General features: G+C 46.7%; 1 protein-coding gene across 5 annotated transcripts in view; it reads right to left on the bottom strand.

The window, feature by feature from the left end:
- The window catches only part of Kdm3 (Lysine demethylase 3), a 152,825-nt gene that overhangs the window by 105,580 nt on the left and 26,536 nt on the right, over positions 1-20,709 (bottom strand). For 4 of the 5 annotated variants that reach the window (XM_034325692.2, XM_034325695.2, XM_034325694.2 and 1 more), the window contains exons 4-7: positions 20,498-20,692; positions 19,631-19,715; positions 19,174-19,262; positions 6,079-6,178 (exon numbers count right to left, since the gene is read on the bottom strand). In XM_034325692.2, coding sequence (XP_034181583.1) covers positions 6,079-6,178; positions 19,174-19,262; positions 19,631-19,715; positions 20,498-20,692 — 469 coding nt within the window. The remainder of the gene's footprint in view (positions 1-6,078; positions 6,179-19,173; positions 19,263-19,630; positions 19,716-20,497; positions 20,693-20,709) is intronic. The other variant, XM_034325693.2, reaches the window with a different exon arrangement.

Raw genomic sequence — 20,709 nt, 5'->3', positions numbered from 1 at the left:
GATAAAGTTCTCCGACAGAAAAGCTGGACCAACGGAGCCGAAGGGGATAGAATAGCCGAGGCTCTTTACGATCCCTTAAAAGCAGATCTTTCTTGGTTCTTCAAAGACCAACAGTTCCCGCGATGGCTCGTAAAATCCGCAAGATCGATGCTTCTACATCCACGTGAAACTGTTTCCAAGATCGCGACAGGGATCGAACAACGATTTAGTAAAATTTGTAACTTGATCTTGATCTGACAAAGAACAGTATTATGTGGAAAACTGACTCGTTGGGAAAGTCGTCGGCGAAAAATCGCAATAAACGCGTGAATTTGTTTTTGTACACAAGTGGAGGGCGATCCCTAGGTAATTAGGCGGTTATACTCGTTCCGGTTTAAGCTTGGCTCGCTCGTTTCGCCCACTAGTTGCAGAACTCGGATAATTATTGTTGCAAACTAACTTTCAGTTAGCTCGATTCCGTCTCGCGCTCCCGTCAGCAACGCGCCCGCCACCCTCCGCCCTTCCTACTTCCTCAAAATTTCCTCTACCGTTACCTGGAATTCCCGCAAATTTGTACGTCTCCCGAAATATCGAACCGTGGAGCTTGCCTGAAAAATTACATCGTCGCGCAATTTAGCGAAAATAGTAAAAAAAAAATTCCCTTAATGAAATCCTAGCGAAGGTGGAAAGCGACCTATGTTAAATTGTGCTAGTGGATTTTCACTGACCCGAATACCATCCATGAAACATCGAAAAACGTCGAGGTCTCGGCTGAGCGAGCAATTCCACGCCGCTTGAATCAAAGGTCCAAATTTAATGACACGGCCGAGTATTGATTCGCAAGGTGAGCACACACGGCGCTGTTTACACGTTCCATTTGCGTCCTCTCATCCCGTTTTTTCGCTCGACGACGCGAAACCAGATTAATTCATCGATCGGGTCAGAAATTCCTTCTCCCTCGACGGACGTCGCGCGTCCGTCGTCAAACGCGTTTCCCTCGATTTCATTAACCGTGACACGCAACCGTCCATTATGCAACCCAGCGACGGTTAAGCAATTCGAATTGCAACTCGGAGCAAGATAGATCGATAGGGCAATGACTCACCGAAGTGTTCGGGGTTCATTCAAAAGTCGCGGCTTGTCGTCTGGTAGGCATTTACACCGTGACGATGCTGCGAACGTTCGAGCCGAGGAATGGAAAACTTCGACCCCCTTTTCCCTGCAGTTGCATGCCGTCTGGTCACGGTATTGCGCAACTGCGCATACGTGAACACGCGTATTCCAACAGGGCCGATATCGATCTTCGAAATTATGCATTCGCCGGACGTTTTCGACGAACGAACAGCCTTAACTCGCCGATTTTTCGCTGCGAAACTACGAATCGAAACACGACAGACGTCTACTTTTCCTCGTTTTTCATCGTCCAAGAGACTTTTAGACATTTTACCTACGCTTACGGACACTGGTCACGTGTTTTGCATTTTATCGACGAGGTTCGAGATAACGCGATCGCGGCACTAGATTATTAGCGCAGCTAGTTCGACCAATTAACGCGTTCAGCAATCAACGACTACTCTGAACAACAGCTGACTTGTTCTTCTAAATAAAATTTTTCACCACGAACAGGTTCAATCCCATCGTTTTTACAAGCCATTCATTCATTGATAAGCAGCTTTCACATGACACACGACGGTCATTGGTCGCCAGATGCGTTCGCCTCGACATGTGGCTATCTAGCCTGCAATTCGAGCGTACGTTGCAAATGTATCTAATGTTAAATGCATATATTACAGGGGATTCCAACAGGCTGTTCAACGAGACGCTTTAATCCGCGTAGCACACGTGTGCCAGCCAACATTAGCATCGCAAACAACTTTGAAAGCGGTTGTTCACGATTTTCTACGTGGTTACGTCACGCGGACACAGCTGAACAGGTAGAACGGGTAATTATTCGAGGATCGCCTCGGGATTTCGCTTCGCATCGAGGCTGGGACGCGTCTGACCGTTACACGTACATATCACGAAACGAGAGCATCGAGCGACTCCATTAAACAGGCCACGAATCAGATCAGAACGATCGTCACGGATCGAAAAGCACTACTTTTTCGTTTGAAACTCGACGAACGAACCGGCTATGCTCGACAGAATTGCTCCACGAGGGATCTTAACGAACACGAAGAGCCACCTTTCGCCGAGATTTCCAATAAATCTCTCGATTTACCGTTCTCGCGAGTGCCTCTCGGTTCTCACGGTGTGCCGTTCGAACGCTGACGGCAGGTAAGCACCAGGAGTTTCGTTTCGTTTCGTTTCGTGAAACGAGCACGAGAAGCAGCGCTGGCGACGACGTCGACGACGACGACGACGACGACGACTACTCGACTTTGAAAAGTTGCCAGCCAAGAGGAAAGAGGGAACACGAATGTCGACGACTCGCGAGCAGGATTGGTACACTGCCAAGCAAACCCGTGCACACGACCAGCAACCGCTATCAATCTCGTTTCCCGGCCAATCTCCCTTTCCTATCGCTCTTTCTCTACCATCGTTTTTCCCTGCTATTTAGATCGCTGCACTTGCACCCATTTCTCTCTTTCGCTTCATCAGTCTCCGCGTCCCCCCGTTTCGCGACAATGTTCGAACGATTCTGTTTATTACGCGTACAGGCCGTTGTGTAACCGAACAAAATTATTATCGAACGACGTTTCTCCCTATCGAGTTTAAACGTAGTACACGAGCTTTCCAGATCGATCTTCTCGAAAGGGAAGCCTACATTTGTCGACTTATCTTCTCACGTAGAATCACCTTCTTTCAACTTGTACCGTCAACTGCACGAAACCTTACAGAAACGACTGTCGCATCGAAACATTCTTTTAGTCGTTTGTCGGAAAAGTTCGAAAGCCCGGCCAAATTCGTCTCGAAATTCTTTCCCTTTCAATTTCATTCTTTCGATGTTCAAATAATTAAAAAACAAGCAACGACGACGACTGGTTTAATTAGCAACGGCCACGGGGAAAACTATGAACGCGCGTTTCCCTAATTAACGCTTAGTACTTTCAACGAGCGTCCATTTAATTCTCCCTCAGCGCGGTTCTTTCTGTTTGAAATATTCACGCAACGAGGGCTTTTCCCTCGGATAGAAAAGAATTCTTCTCCGTCGCTGGTTTTCTCTGTTTCCCTCCGTAATTACTAGGAAATATCATCGGGCAACGAAGTGGAGGAGGTTGAGGAGGATACGTTAGTGGTCCGCGGTTGTATTTTCAGCAACGTGTCATCCGGTTTGCGTTTTACGCGTCGCGTTTATTTTCGTAGGGGAAACAGAGGGCGAAAAAGGGGGAGAAAAGAGAAGAAAGCCGAGACGAAGCGAGGAATTACAGCGACGCAAGCCCACTTCAAAGGAGGCCTCGTTACTTTATTAGCGCATGCCCGCGCTCTCGTGGCTGGTCTGCCCGCCCGCCTGCACCGAAGCCTCGCGGAAAGAAAGATCGCGCCTTTGAATCTTTCCTCCTGAAAGAGTGGACAGCCTTCCCAGAACGAACGTATAAATTTCTTTGCTTTCTACGCGACCCGGAGATCATCCAGAAAGAGAGAGAGACTCCGTTTTTCGATCCGATAGAAGATTTCTGCCGCGATTCTAGGTTGCACGCGCGAGATCGATAAACTCGAGAATTTACCGGCGACGATCGATGAGCAAACGATACCAGGTCAATCTGTATCTAAATTTCTTAAATGTACTTTCAAAGAAATTTCGTTTATCGGCATCGGCGATGCGTCGAGAATAAAATGGTTAAAAAATTGTAAAAAGTAAATGGAAGGAGGAGCGACCGATGCTTACGCTTCGGAGAGGTTTCGAGGTGGTCAAGTACTCTAGAGGTTGGAGTGGACGCTGAGGAAACGAGGACGAAGAAATAGAGGAGCAATCGTGCCGGTTATATTTGTCCGCTGACGTAAGGGGACTTTTGCGATGCGTTCGCTCCTCTCTTCACTTCCTGCTGCTTGCTTGCTTGTTTCTCCGTACGGAAAAGAGGAAAGGAGGGAAAGGGTGCAGTCACGGTTTCTAACTCGGACGGGCTACGTCCATTTAAAGATGACGAACTCGAGTCACGAGACAAGAAAATTTCATAAAATCATAAATTGCGAAGATTCTTTGAAATCGTATCGATGAAAATCACAAATAGATTAAGGAAGTATTTCCAGAAATATTTATTCTCTTATACGTATATTGTCATCGAGTCTATATAACTCGAGCAGAATTAATTCGAGGTTTCAGGCGCACAAAAGGAAATTCCCGATTGCCAAAAGCAATAGCTAGCTGCTAAAATTATAGCGAAAAAAAAGAGGGAAGTGACATTCGCAGCTATCGAAAAGGTTTGACGAACAGACAATCGAGGTAGATAATAAAAAGGAAATTCAACGGAAGAAAGGTTTAATGCCGTTTATACACCTAAGAATATCTCTAATTGACGATTTAATTAGTTCTGCCAATTAACTTCGCTAATTCAAAGGCTATCAGAAGAGAAGCTAGCTGGAAATAAAGTTTCCCAATGGTGGGTCTATTTAAGAGCATGCCGAGAACGATTTGCTTGTGTCGGGTCACGTGATTGTCTTTTATCAATTTTATCGAGCGAATACTATTGTGGTAGCAAACTTCCAACGGGGACTATACAACTAGCTTCCGTAATTGAAGCTGCTTCGTTGTGTCGCCAAGAAAATCGGATTACGTTGAAATTTCCTCCTCTCCTCGTCACTTCTGTACGCTTAAATTTTACGCTGTTCCCGTTATGGAAATTTTCTAAATCCGCGTTAAAGAAAATCTTCTATCGATCGGCAAGTTCACTGAACGAATACGAAATTTAATATCACGAGGGAAGAAAGGAAGCTCGATTAAATCGAAGAAGAAGAGGAAGGAATCGCGACAAACTGAATGAAAGGGGGAGAAAAAAAAAAAAAGGAGCAACAAATAGAAAACGTTGGTACACGCGGGATTAAGAAGCGTTCGTTCCGGACACAAAGACTTAAGAATCCCGGAGTTCGTTCCATCAACATCAGCACCCTCTTTCCCTTGGTTCGGAGTCAGCACTTCCTTCCTGTCTGAAATCTCTCCTACGGATTCTTTTCTTCTCCTCTCGAAGCCCTCCCTCTCCTTAAACCAGACCAGAGATTCAGCCAGACCTGGCAACGAGTCTTTTGTTTGTGGACCGGTCCTACTCGCTTCTTCGAATCATTTATTCCCCTCGGTACGCCTCCCTGCCTCTACACAGATCTTTCTATCCCACCCTGACAAGCTTTCTTTAGTCCTTCCCTATCTCCATCCCTATCTCTCCCTCTTCTTATACCTTGCCTTTCCTCTCTGTCCCTAGAGGCGATGCATTTTAAGGCGGCCCTAATTCCACACCGGTCCCTCGGATCGGCTTAATCAATGAACCAGCTCCCCTGTCGCCTTAAAAGCTCTTTGTCTGACCTTCGAGTAGGTGGGTCGATCGTGGCCTCGCTTCGACTCGATTCGATTCGACGACGACGACAACCCCTACTTGACCTCGCTTCGTCAACCATGCGGAAGACTTAGTTATAGAACAGCGTTTGGCAAACGGAATCTACCTTTTCCTTTTGCTCGGCTACCTTCTCGATTAATTGCGAAACGATCAGAGGAAAGGTTAGATGTTACCGTGAGGAAACCAGGTCAAAGTATCGATTCGATTCTTGGATTCTCAAATAGCTTTGATGACTTAAAATGACGGATCATTTGCGTCATGGTATCTATCTGAACTAGAAATGACGCGGATTCTGTCTATACAGGATCAATATGATAATTTGTTCGATCACAAAATCATTCGACAACATTTCAAGGTGTTAACCAGTTGCCTTGGAACGACACATCATTAACGTAATCATTATTTTTTCAGCTGAACTAGAAATGACGCACATAGTACGCGTTACTGTATCATTATCTGATCGATATGATAATCAGTTCGATCATAGCAATATTCTATTAGATTGAATCAATATTTGTTGTAAAGAAACAAGAGCAAAAGTGTTGGTTATGGAGCGACAGAGACAAATATCCAAGGCAACTGCTTAAATTTTCATAGACGGAAAAAGTCCTACCTTTTTCAAGCTGCTGCGAAATGGGGCTCTGTATCCTGGGTGTAGTCTGTAGCTGTGCAGCGTTTCCAGGACGTCCTCGAGGCCTCCTTCCAGGTCGTGGCTGAAATACCAAAGAGACTCGTTTATTTAACTATCGCAATCTCCAAAAATACCGCATGATTCGCGATTCCTGCTTCGAACGCGATTCGCGAAAGACAAACAGCTATTTTACAACTACTTCGAAAGCTCGCTACTTTCGAAAGAAAAAGAAAAAAAAGCACAAGGAGTTCTTTCAATTTTACTCTCTCGACTTTTATCATTTCTCGTTGGTTGCGTCTGGGGATACTTTTAGAAAAGGTCAGAACAAGACTTTATCGTGGGTGTATATCGTTCGAGTTGGTTCGATCGATCGAACAACGCTCTCCTTTGTTACCGTACGCGTATATCCCCCTGGCTGGATGGATGATCGTAACACGTCAGTCTAGTCTCTTTGTTGTCGCTCGTAAAGTTACGACACGGGACTGGACAGGGTTGCGGATAAACGGGGTATAGGGCGGTTCGCGCCTTTGTTCAACTGGCGCATTTATTACCGTAGATAAACGCGACAGCGTGGACAGTGCCGGAGATAAACGCAGCAGAAGCGTTTCACAACTTAGATTTTTCGCCTTCGGCGGCGTTGAACAGAAATCTGAATGAAACTCAGATATTATCATGGAACATGGAGAAAACGAATAAACTACAATTTCCCGGCGTAATTTTAACCGTGTTCCTTTTATCCGCGTTTCGAACGCGTCTCGTTGGTGATACGGTTGAAAAGGCGCTAGTCCGGGTCACGACCTGCTCCTGGCCGTAGTGCCAGAAAAGAAGACTCCAGCCTGTTTTATTGTGAATCGAGGTTAAAGTCTCTGGCACGGGACCAGGCATTTCACCTAGGCCGTAGCATTCCGCCGGATGCACATGGCCACGCACATTATGTGGCCCTTATGTAGCCTCGTGTGTGCCTTCCTCGAATACCGACGTCGCTTCCCCTTATGTAGCCACGCTCGCTGATGTACGACTCGTGTACACACAGTCGAGCATTAAAAGGGGAGGCTCTCCCGTCTACACGAGGGAAGCCCATGAAATAAATAGTTTGCCCTGTCGCTCTCGGCTTTGTGTCCCTTACATCATCCCTCTCTTTCGGTTCGCCCTGCCCATTGGCGCAACCGTGGCTCGATGCTCAACGACACAACTTTCAGCCCCTCTGCATCAGGAATGCGGAATAAGTGGGCCGAGCGCAGAATCCTGAACGCCGGATATTATGTATCCTCCTCCGAAGGATGGTCGTTAAAAGTCGCTAACTTGTATGACGTTACAAGTTAAAACGAAGAGAACACGGTATCCGACGACCACCGTTAGATTTAAATCAAGAAGAAAAGGGTCAAGGAGAACTAGCACGAGTCGACTATGAATCATACCCTCCATTTGAAGCGATAATGCTTTGCGTCGAAATCACTCGTGAAATATAAAAGAGACTATCGATCATCCGTCGACACGAATGATATCAGCAATTGATAAACGTGTATGGTAGGAAACGTAACAGGGTAGCGTAATGGCTAAAAGATATGTATTGTCTAGCTGGTGCAATGTTACAATCCCTCACGGATGATCCTATAATGCCATTAAAGCATCGACCAAGTTGTACGTTAGCAGCGATGTCGTAGCTACTGATGTATATAGTCGGATACCACCTTTTCCCGGCATATGCTAATCTAATTAATGGGCGTACGATAAATCGAGACAGTTGAACGCTGGTGCGTGCAACAGAAGAAACCAGAGTTTTTGGTTAATCGATTACCCGCTAATTGGTAAAGATCAACGAGCAAGTGGTCGATGGTGAAAGTGATTTTTAAATGATTTAGGAATCGAAGAAAAACTTGGTTCAGGAAAAAGAGTTATAGACACATTTGTCGTCGATTCGCGACACGCGAACGCGCTCGTTTGCAGCCAAACTTTTGATCGATAGTGTATGCAGGCACGAAGGGTGACACGATAAAGCTGGCCAACTCGCTTGTTCACCGATTTTTACCGCCTACCTTTGCGGCCAACCAGTATACCGGTTCTCCTCGGATACCGGTTGCTCTTTTCTGCCTGTGAACTGGTCCACCCATGCACAACGACCCTCTTACCCCTTCGCCCCTGTATCCTCACCATTTCGCCCTGTGCCCAGAAACGTCTACGAATATTTCAAGCCTGTTTTTCTTTGTTGCCCACGCGTTCGTTCCTCTTTTTCCCCGATTCTCCCTCGCGGAATTCCGAATCTAACCGCGTGGCGAACCAAGAATTCTAGGATCATTGAAAAATGAATAGACGATCGAGACAGGTATTTGGAAAGGCATTATACGAAGCGAATTCGCATAACTGGCGTATCGTTTGCCCATTTCTGATATGCGACAACAGTCGACGTGACTGGTTTTATCTATGCGCATACTTGACTCACATACAAGTCAAGTATCTCGGCGAGGTATTGACAGTCAAGAGGGATCCGTCTGTTCGGTTCGTGTACCTTGACGCACGATAAGTGACAACGACTGATAACGGCACGTTTATTCACGCTCATTAACACACCGTTTGCTAGCCGAGCCTATTCCAACGAAACCTTGGAGAATTCCATTCGTTTCGAGCTTACGAACGAGCGAATCGATTTCAATTGATTCAATCACAATTGTATACGTTTCTTAGGGTCTGCGAAAGGGTTAACTGCGATTCGAGTTTCCCCCAAAACTCCCCTTCCGAGGCGAGTTTTCCACTTATGAATAATTATCAAACAAGCAGGCGAGCAAACGAGACTTCTGTGAATACGAGCTACGTCGTACTAGTAAAAGCGGCGATTAAATATTACTGAACACGTTTCAATTCGCAGGTAAACGGCGTGATTCGATGAGACGGCAAACAAGAATTCTTGACGAATGAAGAACTCGCGAGTGAAAAATTGATCGAAAAAAAACGAGCTTGGTCTATTAATCGATCGCATCTTTATCAGTCACTTTTCCGGTCATTTTTATCGCAATTATTACGGTCGAGCAAAGCAGGAAAAACTCGTTTACTAATTGAGTGAAAATGTCCGGTGAAGTAGCCGAGGGTTTAATCACCGGCGACTCCCGGCTCAGTCAACGTGTCAAAGAAAACGAGACGCGAAAAAAAGGAAGGAAGAAAGAAAAGCAAAGGGAGAAAAAAAAAAATAATTCAGCAAAGAGGCAGGTAAAAGTTTCGTTTCCGTGCTTCCTTGAAAAAGAAAAAAAAAAAGTAGCGGCTAAATCGAGCCACCCCGTATACGCATTCATGCATAGTACATGCGTTCCCGTCGTTCGCAGAGTCGCAGACGCGTTTATGTAGACATCCATACGTACATATGTACATACATACGTATGCCCGAGTGGCACATGGCCGATGTTCTATATATAAGCGGCGTTTCTATGTAAGCGGAGTGTGTAACGCCAACAGACCGGCAGATATTCCGATCGATCGTACCCGGGTTATCTGACTGCCAACGAGAATTCATTTTCCCTACCATTCGTCCTTCTCTTTCTCTTCCACCAAACTCTCCTATCTTTCTCCCTTACCCGTTGCGCACCCATACATCCACCCACCTAACCCATCCACCCTTTTGCTCCTTCCGTTCTATACCATATAGTTCCGTCTCCCTCTTCTCCCTTTCCACCGACTCGTTCGCCTTTCCTCTTTGTTCCTCTTTCGCCCGTTTCACTCTCCTCCCTATCACGCGTGTATAATGGATCCACGCTATGGCTACAAAGTTTCAACGCAACGCACAGTGGGGCAGAATCCCACCAGATAGGAGGAAAAGTCAACATTTTTCCCTTTTTCATTTTTTCATTGCAACCAATGCCTACTGTTTAGAACCGAAAGGATTATATTACTCGATTCGTGGATAATAATTATCGACTGGGAGGAGGGTGAAACAAGTTAAGTCTGTTTTTCTTGTTCCAAGTGAGAAATTGTAGCTCGGTGTTATCTCGAGTGTCACCGTAATGATGTTTTGAATCGACGCGGAAGTAGTATGTTCTCTTACTACACCGGTTTTCTTGAGTTACAACAAGCTATGCTTTTGCATACATTATCCGGGTAAACGATGGAGACTTCAAACGTGTCACGTGTGCTTTTTCAAGTTATTTCGATTTGATCATAATTATGAATCGAGGTCACGCACGATTCGGAACGATTTTTGAAAGTGCAAAACTGTTAATTGTAAATTAGTAATTTTCCTTGAACCGGTAAACGAGCTGGCGAGTAATTACGCATTCCCATTGTTCGAGAAACCTGAGGCGATTAGAATTCCTCTGGAGGCATGTATCGTTGTCGAGAGGGCCGTGTTTTAATATCGCTGCTATAATTGACGCGGTCGAGCGATAAGCATCGCGTGGTAATTAAGCGGCGCGTCTGGTTTCGCGATGCACGGCATGCCACGCGATGGCGCGATGCAAAGGAAAATTCTAAACGGGGTAATTCAATGTTCTATTACGATCACGTTCCATTTTCCCGAATGGCTTGATAAGGTAATCGCGTGAAATCCGCCATTAAAGGCGGAGGTGGCAATCAGAGAGGAATCTTTGAAACGATGAAACACTTACGTCTCGTGGCGCTGGAGGTGGTGGGAGTGAAACCAGTTCGAGCCGGTCACCGTGGTGCACGTTTATCCATGAAAAATATGGCGGTCCGTCGCGCTTGACTTTCACTTACTTGACACAGCACACAACCATTTTGCCGAGCGCCGGCTTCAATTTAGATACGCGCCACGAGTAAACCGATACGAACATATGTCTTTCACGAAATTAATCTTAGAGAATCTTCCTGAGACGACGCGTTTCCCTTCACTCCTTCACTGCAACAATCATCTTCGATATCCACTGACCTCTCGAAGAGGACCTTCCCGAAATCGATCGAACGATTCTCGCGACGATCGAGGTTTTATCGATAGTTGAATTGCCGTTCGATAACGGCCAATGCCGATGGACGATGAAACGTAACGGATTATTTCTTTTCGACACGCTCGTCGACACGATGTACCGTACTCTGGTCGCTTAGGAACGCGGTGGCGTCTTTTCGAGAGCACTACGTACGGGAATGTTGCCAATTCGGAGGGCATTTCACTCGCGACTCGATATCCATATCGTGGTAAATCACAATTTCTTTCCGCGAATCGAAATCACACAGCGAACACGAGTCGTATAACCTCAAACTACTCCACCGCGGTCTGATCGAATCGTACGCGTCAAATATGGCTGGCTCGCGCGAAATCCGCGAAAACGCACAACTCGCGTGAAAAACGAATCGAAAGATGACAATCCGAGTAGATTTAAACGTAAACGTTCGAGCAAAAGCCTCGGTTTTGACACCTCGGCCCCCGCCCAACACCGTCCGACGAACTGGTCAAATTAGCAAAGAAACTCCCGGCATTCTTTGCGTAGAAGCGACGCGCAGCAAACTTCAGAGCGAACCGCCGCGATCGCCACATCTCGAATCGTCGATCTTTTCGTGGTCCAGCTCCGATGGTATTATCACAAAATATCACCTTCTTCTTTCTCCACCTCCCCTATAGCTCTCTCTCTCTTTCTATTACTTTCTATTTTCCAACCCTTTCGTGCACCCTCCTCGCGTGTGTTCCTGAACGTGGAGCACTCGATACTCGAAAATCGAACGGGAAAAAAACCACCGAACCCACCGGATAAAACGCCGGCACGAAGCGTCACTACTCGTAAGCGCCGATACGACACGGCACGGCACGACGGCAACAATAGACAAATCTTTCCAGGTGGGGTGAGCCGCGAGGGTGGGGGCACCTTCACCCTCGAGACGACGACGACGGTGAGTCGACAAGTGTAAAGACAAAAACGCGCAGACGATCAGACACGAAGTACGATACGCGCGCCCCGCAGTGCTGCCGTCTACTGGAGCCTCCGAGCTACGTTCACGTCCTTTCCCCCCCCACCACTCGTCGCTTCGACGATCCACCACTCCGCGCGCCTTGCATCGTCCGCCCAGCCACACACCGCTCCCCTCTACTCTTCTCGCCGGGACTATCCAGCCGATATACTCTACCCTTTCCCCTCTTATCCGTTGCCGCGACCCCCATCTCGAGACCCTAGGCAACGAGCAGCCGCCTTCGAAAACCGGGAGCGTCACGCGAGCGACGATAATATTGCAAACGTGGCTCGTTGATGCATACCCGATAAACTGTCGTGGCTCTTTCTCTCTCGCCCTCGTACGCCTCCGTTTCGCCATCCTGCTTTCTCTTTCCGGCAACCTTGTTTACTCGCAATCTTCGCCCTCTCTAGGATGCTCCGCTCCGATTCGATTCGAGAGCACCACCGGAAACGATCACGAGAACGATTCGTGACCGTTCTGTTGTTTTATAAATATTTACTCGTCGTATAACGATTGCAAACGTTTGGCGAAAATCATCGATTCCATGGTCCAACGCGACCGACTTTATTTATCAAAATGCCGTTCGAACGTCGAATTGAACGGGGCAAGCGATTTGATAGTATAATTTTTCGCGTCGAGCTAACGTCTCGATCGTTTGCATAACATTACGCCCACAGTCGGAATCGGACGGAAGATTTATTAAGCTTTCTGTCCCCGGCGCAGCAGCGAGGAAAGAAGAAGAGAGCGGAGAATGAAGAGGATCTTTTGTGGTTGGCTGTTCCGAGATCTCACGAATCGATGATGGTATCTGGAGCAAGTTCGCATCGTTCGAGCTCGAACGAACCGCGTCTCCTCCTTTCGAATCTGGCCTGCGAGAAACTGCCGCCGCTAATCTACGAGTAGCGTGTATGTACGGGTGCACGCGACGAACAGAAGTCGAGATTGCACGCGGAAACCCATTGTGAACTGGCGGACCGTGAACGAAACGGCTACCTTTACGCTTAGTCGGGTACGGGTGCGCGCGGAATTTATTGGCAATCGATACCGTTCACGAGCCCCGCTATTTTCGGCCGACCAATGTTCGCCAAACTCTTCGATCGTGCAGCGAGAAAACTCGTCGATCGATCGCATTTTATCGTTCATCGGGGCAACGATAAGAAAGATTTGTCACACTTAACCCCCTTATATTTCACGTCGTTTCATACTTCCTGGTGTAAGTCGTGCCCTCGAGGAACTCGCGCCTTTACTTTGTCCCACATCTAGAAACGGTCGTTGACCTCAACCTCTCGAATTCTCACCGCTTCTACCTTGACGCTTAGATTTCTGACATAATCGCGAGAAAACGCGCGAAGAATATAAAAAGTGAAAGCACTCGGTTGCTTTCCGTTTAAATATTACGAGAACGATCCTCTGGACGCGTGCAATCGTCAAGTATCGACGGCACCTTATGTTTATGCGCGCCAGGATGCCTCCACTTCCGCCGGTATCTCGAAAGTCATTGACCCTCGTCTCTCGAATTCTTTGAATTCTAAATCCTACGTTTCCGAGACCACCGAAAGCACGATCATTATTTGATAAAGAACAAGTTGCTTTTTCAACGATTATTCGACGTTAATTAGCGGTCGCACGGTTGAATCGTGTGTGGCAAACTCAGCCGAAATTCAGATTTCTCCATGGTGGATAAAACGGCAAATTGGTTGGGCAGTGGTGCGCGAGGAGAATGAGACGGAGACTGCTATGCATAGACGATGAAACGCGGAAGGTAGGGCGAACGAGCGTGCCGGCTTTATTTATGCGGCTTACAAAGTATCGATCCGGCACGTCATTCGGGAGTAGTTTGGCCAGTCGGGAACTTTGTTGTTGGGAACTGAAAGTTTCCAAGCGGGGAAACTCCAGCACAAACAGGTGGAACGGGCGATGAAGGCCTTCTGGCGCCAGCCAATGCTACGTGCTTACCGTTATCAATGTGTGTGTACACGCGCGCACACCTACACGTAACCTACACAGAATCAAGCAGACTGCTGCACGAGAGCACACTGACGACCAACGTACACGTGCAATTCCAACCCTCCGCGCGCGTCAACAATATTGAGAGAGTCGGCGCGAGGGAGGGGCGACAAACAACCCTCCGCCACGAGAGATTCAAGGAGAAATTGCCAGGGTCAACCCCATCTATCGCGGGATGCTACGGTATAAATGATCCTACCTCCGGCATTACCATCTCCGCTCTTCGAAAATAACGCTGGATTCGTGGAAACGCGGAAGATCGGCCTGGGACGTGATTCGCTCCGTCAGCTCCGACGTGGCTGGATCGAATCGTTAAGACTCTCCTGCAGGGTTAATTCGCGCGAAACGTTTCGTGTAACTCCTTAAGACGAGCAGAACTAATAATCGAGACAAAGTTCTCGAGTGTACGCTTTTCGAAGCACTATTTCACTTGTCTCGTTTAACTATCCATCTCAGAAGCAATTTCGCTCGATGGAAATACCAATTTGAAAATTCTATACTCGCTCGAACAAAGTGTTTTCGATTGTTTACAAGAACAATCTTATGCGAAGCGGTTCTTGAAACTTTTACGCAAACGCGAACTTCCGCGTCGTGCTAGCTGCTCCGTTAATTAGAAACGCTCAGAAAACGATAAGCGTTTTGAAACGCAAATATAATCGGCGGAAAGTTGGCGAGACGCGGCACCGAAATTCACGGGGGCACTTTGGCCTGAATAATTTATTCGTAAACGCGTGCTGGACTCAGGGTGAGGTAGCTAGTATCGCAATTAATGCCATTTTCTACCGAGTCTTTCCACCGGATGTTTCTTTACTTTTTTCTTTTTCTTTCCACCTCTTGTATCGACGAATTTTAATGAATTACTTCTTCTCCTCGAGCGTAATAGTCGAACGTTAGTAGAAGCCGACATCTCCCGGGCCCGTAGTCGCGATTAAACTTTCATGAAACTTCCGATGCAAATTTAATTACCGCGAAATTGAGTCGCACACAAAGGAACGGAGGCATCGTCGGCAGTTTGATGGATTCGAGGAATTCCAGGCCGAATTCCAGCTCGATTCCATGTTCGAAAAGGGGTAATCGATGTTTATAAATCTATAGCCTATCAGGCTATAACGCCTCGTACTTGTTTCATTTTTATTTCCACTTGAAAATTTGTTTAAACGATCAACCGTCTAGCATCAGCCTTGGTAGCGTCTAATTTTAGACGTCCGACCTTCGATGTGTTAATAAGCGGCGATATATCCGTCGATACGTAATAAATGGTAAAACCAAGTGGTTCCTGGACGGGCTGATTAACGATTCACAGCCGGCAGACTGCACGATCGTTCGCGTGCACCGTGCCCCTTTCAACCTGAATAGTATCGCGATCGTCGCACCCTAACGTAAACAGAATAAAACGTCGAAGAGGAAGTTGTACCATGGGTTAGCAAATTGAACGAACATCAGGCAATGTGTACGGTTGAACAGCAAAGGATACAAGCTTCAGCGTAGACAGGCGAAACGAAACTTGCCGGAATTTCAGATAGTTCGGGAACGAAATTAACCAATTTACAGGCTGATGTTTTGCGTTAGCTCTGGCCGGGCAGGGATGTGTTTCGCGCCAACCACCAGCCACCCCCCCACTGTCGACAACACCCCCACCAGCATGACCTGCCCGAGAATCAATACAGCTACCGACCGCCGCCCCAACCCCATCCAGCCAGCCAGCCACCCACCCCTGCCCCACCTACTTTCCACGCTACGCACCCCCTTTTACCATTCTCGAGTGCCGATTCCCATTCTGGGTTCGCAGCTTCAACCCGTCTCTCTCTTTTCATCCCTCGAGTTACCATTTCTCCACTACGCCTTTCTCTTTCTGCCGCTCTAACCCCCAGGCCTGCATTCTCCCCTCCTTTCGTTACCTTCCTCCCTTCCCACCCCGTTTCATTCTCTTCCAGCCTCGACCATCTTTCTCCCTTTCGCCGATGTCCTGATCGTTCTCGCACACGCGCGGACCAACCCCTGTCAGCTCGTCCTCCCACGTGCCACGAGGCTCGATCCTTTTCTTCGAGAGCTGCCGGCTCGTCGTACACTCGGCCAACCACCCCTATTGGCTGAACGACCCTTCGCAGCGGCTAGATATCCAGCCGAGTATAAAGATGAGACGAGGCCGATGAAAATGGCAACGAGGAACGGGATAAGGGACGAACGACCGGATAGAAACAAGAGGAAAGTTTACGAGCCGGACATTCCAGGTGAACTTGAGCGAGTCCGACAGATATATTGGCGATCGGCCAAATTTTCTCCAATGGGACCCGTTTGCCCGATATTTACATTCGGACCAATCGATTCCGTTCATCGACGGTGTTTCGGTGATTCGGTCTTTAGAGCGATGCGGTTCACTTGAACGAATGAATTCCCGATAAGGAAAACAAGCGTCGCGTTTCTCTTCGCAACGTGTTTTATTAACGACGCCAGGTCCCGCTTCGAGGCCTCTTTTTAAAGAAGCTGTTGGTGAATTTAATGAGAAACACGAGGAACGAGCCACTGTTAGGGGAACTAGCGATCTCCCTTATCCCCTTTTCTCACGTACAGGGAATGCGAGTATTTCCGTAGACCGAGTTCCTTCACGGGGTTCGATATTGTCGAGGGCGGAAATGCAAGGGAAGAAGATTGTATTCTACTGTTGCGATCGTGAAAGAACGATGGTGGAACGTTCTTCGGTGAATTCGTAGACTCCGAGGGTTTAATTATGACTAACCGCGTAACCATTTTCTTATCTTGTATAATTTTTACACTTCACTATAGATAACAATCCGATGAATCGTTACGCAACCTTCGAGAATACTTGCTCGTGATAAAAATTACATCTTTTATCGCGTAGCTCGTTTCTTTTTCTTTCCTTCCAAGAAAATGAAATACTTCTCCTTGAGAAATTAATCGAACCGATAAAATAACAGCGTCTTCCTCGGGTAAGCGATTCTATAAATTCCTCTGCTTATTTCCCAACTCTACAGATCCGACCAGATACGATACACTTGAAGAACAAAATATTTTTTTCAATCATCGACTTCTCGATCAATTAACACTAATCTCGTTTCACGCTTTATCGAGATAAATTTTTCAATGTTACGAAGCTGGCGCGTGTTAAACTATCGTTAGAGGTTTACAAGCGAGTTAAGGCGGCCGAACAACGGTAGGCAAGTTCCTTTGGTAAATTTTCAGAATCTTGGTGCTATCCTAACGAGTCGGCTGTCGGAAGTTGGTTCGAAGAGTGCGTGGAAAGTTGGCGGAATTCGTGACAGCCGTAAGTCGGCAAGTTTCCGAGCTGGCTTATAGGAGTTCGAAAACTCGCCGAAAGGGATTAAGCCAGCAACTGCTCGCTCGTAATGGAACTTGCTCTCTCCAGTTTCGAGATGCTTCTTCGAAACGCCCATTAGAGCCACTTTAAAGACTGTGCTACCAACGAACATGCTCCAGACTTTCGTCTATTTCTCTGAATCTCTTCTGTTTTTTTATTTTCTCGTCCCGCGAGAATTAGACAAGAAGATACGTTTGAAACTTTACGAAGTTAGGGTTAAGGTTTCGTTATAATCGTAAGCTGGCCACGGGTTTCAAGGAAAGAAAATGATTTATGAACGACAGGACCGGTAGAGAGGGCGTTTCGGGGTTGGATGAGGTTTCTCTCGCATTAACGAGATTGTAAGGTCGACCCGAACGAAGAGAATTCGGGAAGTTCTTCGTGAAAGTTTCTTCCCGGGACACGAAGAAATTTCAAAGAAGGAATAACTGTATGTGCAGACGCCGGCAACTCCGGCCAACGTCGGATTCGAAACTTTCAGAGAATTACTTCGCTAACGATAGAAAGTTTCGAGTTGTCGAAACGATGGGCGCAGGATAGAGGGAGGGAACCGGGGTTAACGCTTCGCTCTTGTTGCGACCGAGACCAAAGTTACTTTGAAAACTGACTTCTGATTACCATTTCCAAAGCCCCGCTTTCCAGTTCAATCGGCAACTTCTCGACCGATTCCGCGATCGTTCCTGCAATTAGCATGATTGCGAACCCCCTACAAATTTCTTCAAATTTTCTAAATTAATCCCTTCAACCAACTTTCCACCAGTCAGATTCGTTATCCTATTCGAGGGACAATTTAACGAATTTACATTTGCATTAATTGCTTCGTTTAATTATAAAGAGAGAGAGGGAAAGAAATGCAAGAATCAGTGAAAACATGAATTTACCGTTGACGGATATCGTGTGGATCGAAAAGATTCTATCTGGTATGTTCGACTAGCGTCTGGCCAGGAAATCGAGCGAAGAGGACACGAAGAAGGTGGGGCAATCGTGTTCGCGTCGAACGGAAGTCGGCCGCAAAGGTAGCAACGGACTCTATTCCCGATTCCTGAAAGCTCGAGGGTGCCGCAAACACGACTTTATTGATTTCACGCGTTAAAGGGAAACACTCGATTCGTTTGCCACCCCTGCCACTAGCTCTCCAATGTTTCTGTTTTTAATCCTACCTTGCTAGGATTCGTCTGTACATAGCAAAATATTTAATGACGAAATGAATAAATAAAGACATCGCGAGTTCACGGGTAACGAACGATAAGGTGATAACACGTGGTCCGACACGTCGAAAGTTACCTTGCTCATTATCTTATAGGCGCGAAACCGTCAAGCCAAGGACTTTTTTACTAAGCTTCACTCGTCCAAACTTTTACTGATACCTTTTGCAGAATTAAATCACCGGCTAAAGATAGAACATTCAAAGTCTACGAACTAGTTTTTATCCTCGGAATACGTTAGAATAAAATATAGTAAAGAGACGGTAGCTTAAGTGGGAGGAAGTTATCTTTACACGAGTTACATGTTTACTTGCGCGGGGTTATCGCACCGTTCGATTCGTGACTCGAAACCGTCGATCGTCACGATCTCGAACAGGTATTAACCCGTTAACCGTAGAAGACCGGTTAACGAGTTATCGGTCGACGAGCAGTTGTTTTATTACTTTCTGTCCTCAAATTTTAGCTAGTTTGGAAATTTCTCTCGCCCGATACCAATATCGCGGTCAACAGAGATTTAGTGTTCCCGAACTCGAAAACAGTGTCGACAGAGAAAACGAAAATTGCGGTATGACACACTGTTCTGACCGTTTATTGTCGTAAACTGCATAGCGATTTAATAATAGAACGGAATTGCATTTCACTCACCACAACAAGCGCGTGCGTCAGAGCAGTCGATGACCTCGACCTCCTCGGTGTCATGCCGACGACCTCGCCTCTCATGATGCTCTCCACCACTGCAAAAAAATGAGAAAAAGGGACAGGATTCAGTTGACACCGTTATTCGAACTTTTTACATTTTCGCGCAACTCGTTTTCATTTTTATTTTTTATCACCGGGACACGCGATACTATCGAATTCCAATATGAGAAAAAATTTGAAGAGAAATTGACCTTTAATTATTTGACGCGATCTAGATTTTTACAATCAATTTATAGGTCGCTTGCAACAAAAGGGTTAATGAAAGTCAAGGAAGATCGCCTGTCAGAACGAGCTATTCTTCAGAGGATATCGAGACAGAAAAATCATTCTATCTATCCCATCGAGGAGAGAGTGATTCGCGATTCTGAATTAATATTCATCGCGAAGGTCAATCGTGACTCACCTCCGTCGCCAATCAGCCGCATTTGTACTAAACTGGGGTCCTCGTTGTGATCCTCGAGAACTGTGTCGTCGGTGACAGTCAAGTCCTGAAATTGCATCGCAGCCAGCGTGAATGAGCAATCAAATGGGTCGAACGCGTTCGCGTTGTCGTTCGAACGATTTATTTTACATCAAATCAATTAAACCATACATTAAACATCGTCGGCAAGTAATTGATTCGTTAGGACCAGCTGCCTGTGACGAATTCTTCGACGATTATAGCAAAGTTGTCGAATGTTAAAAAAGCTTGGTTTATTTTTAGCAGGAGACGTCTACGGACGATACGTTAACAGGGAAAGCATCGTTCGTTTTACCGTCGACCCGAATACTCGAGGGCGATCGATTGAAACATCAAGCCACTTCCGAACGACGATAAATCTTTTTCACGAGCAATTTATAGATCGCGCAGGCAGATGGTTCGCTCCCAACGGCAGGAACCTGGCAATCTCTGTCGTGGCGTATCTGCCAATTTAAGGGTTAAAAGGTCGTCCCAGCGATCGCATCCGATGGAACGACTGCTCGTTAAGAAGTGTCACGATCGCAGCCTTCTCTGTCAACGTCTTTGACCGATCGACAACGGCGTATCTTGCGTAAAACTTAACCAACCAACCTCTTGTTCGTTAATCGTTCGATCGACTCCTTTTCATTACGAGTGAAAGTTACCCTTTCTACCATGCAGCTCGAGATTCTATTATCTATTCCCATTACATGGTATTACTTTGAATACCTCGCCGAGTTAGTTTGATAGAGAAAGAGGATCGACTAACCAGTTGATAATTGAAACAAAGGCCTTAGTTAATGAAAAGAGAATTCGAAGGGCGAATCTCACCTTGGTGGACTCGTTGTAACCGACAATGACGGCAGTGTACCATTGTGTGGTGCCCTCGGCCCGATAAACCTCGACCCTGAAACCAACCAGGACACTCGGTGTGGTCAGCAGGATCCTTTGTCCATCCTGCATCTCTGCCCATCGTCTGACAGCGCTCGCCCAAGGTACCGAGCCCTTCGTCAGCTCCCAGTCCTGCTGCAAAAACGACCACT

Source organism: Osmia lignaria, chromosome 5 (genome assembly GCF_051020975.1).
Source record: "Osmia lignaria lignaria isolate PbOS001 chromosome 5, iyOsmLign1, whole genome shotgun sequence".
In the NCBI taxonomy this organism is placed as follows: domain Eukaryota; kingdom Metazoa; phylum Arthropoda; class Insecta; order Hymenoptera; family Megachilidae; genus Osmia; species Osmia lignaria.
The sequence above is the reverse complement of the archived record's forward strand: the minus strand, read 5'-3'. Positions and strand labels throughout refer to the sequence as shown.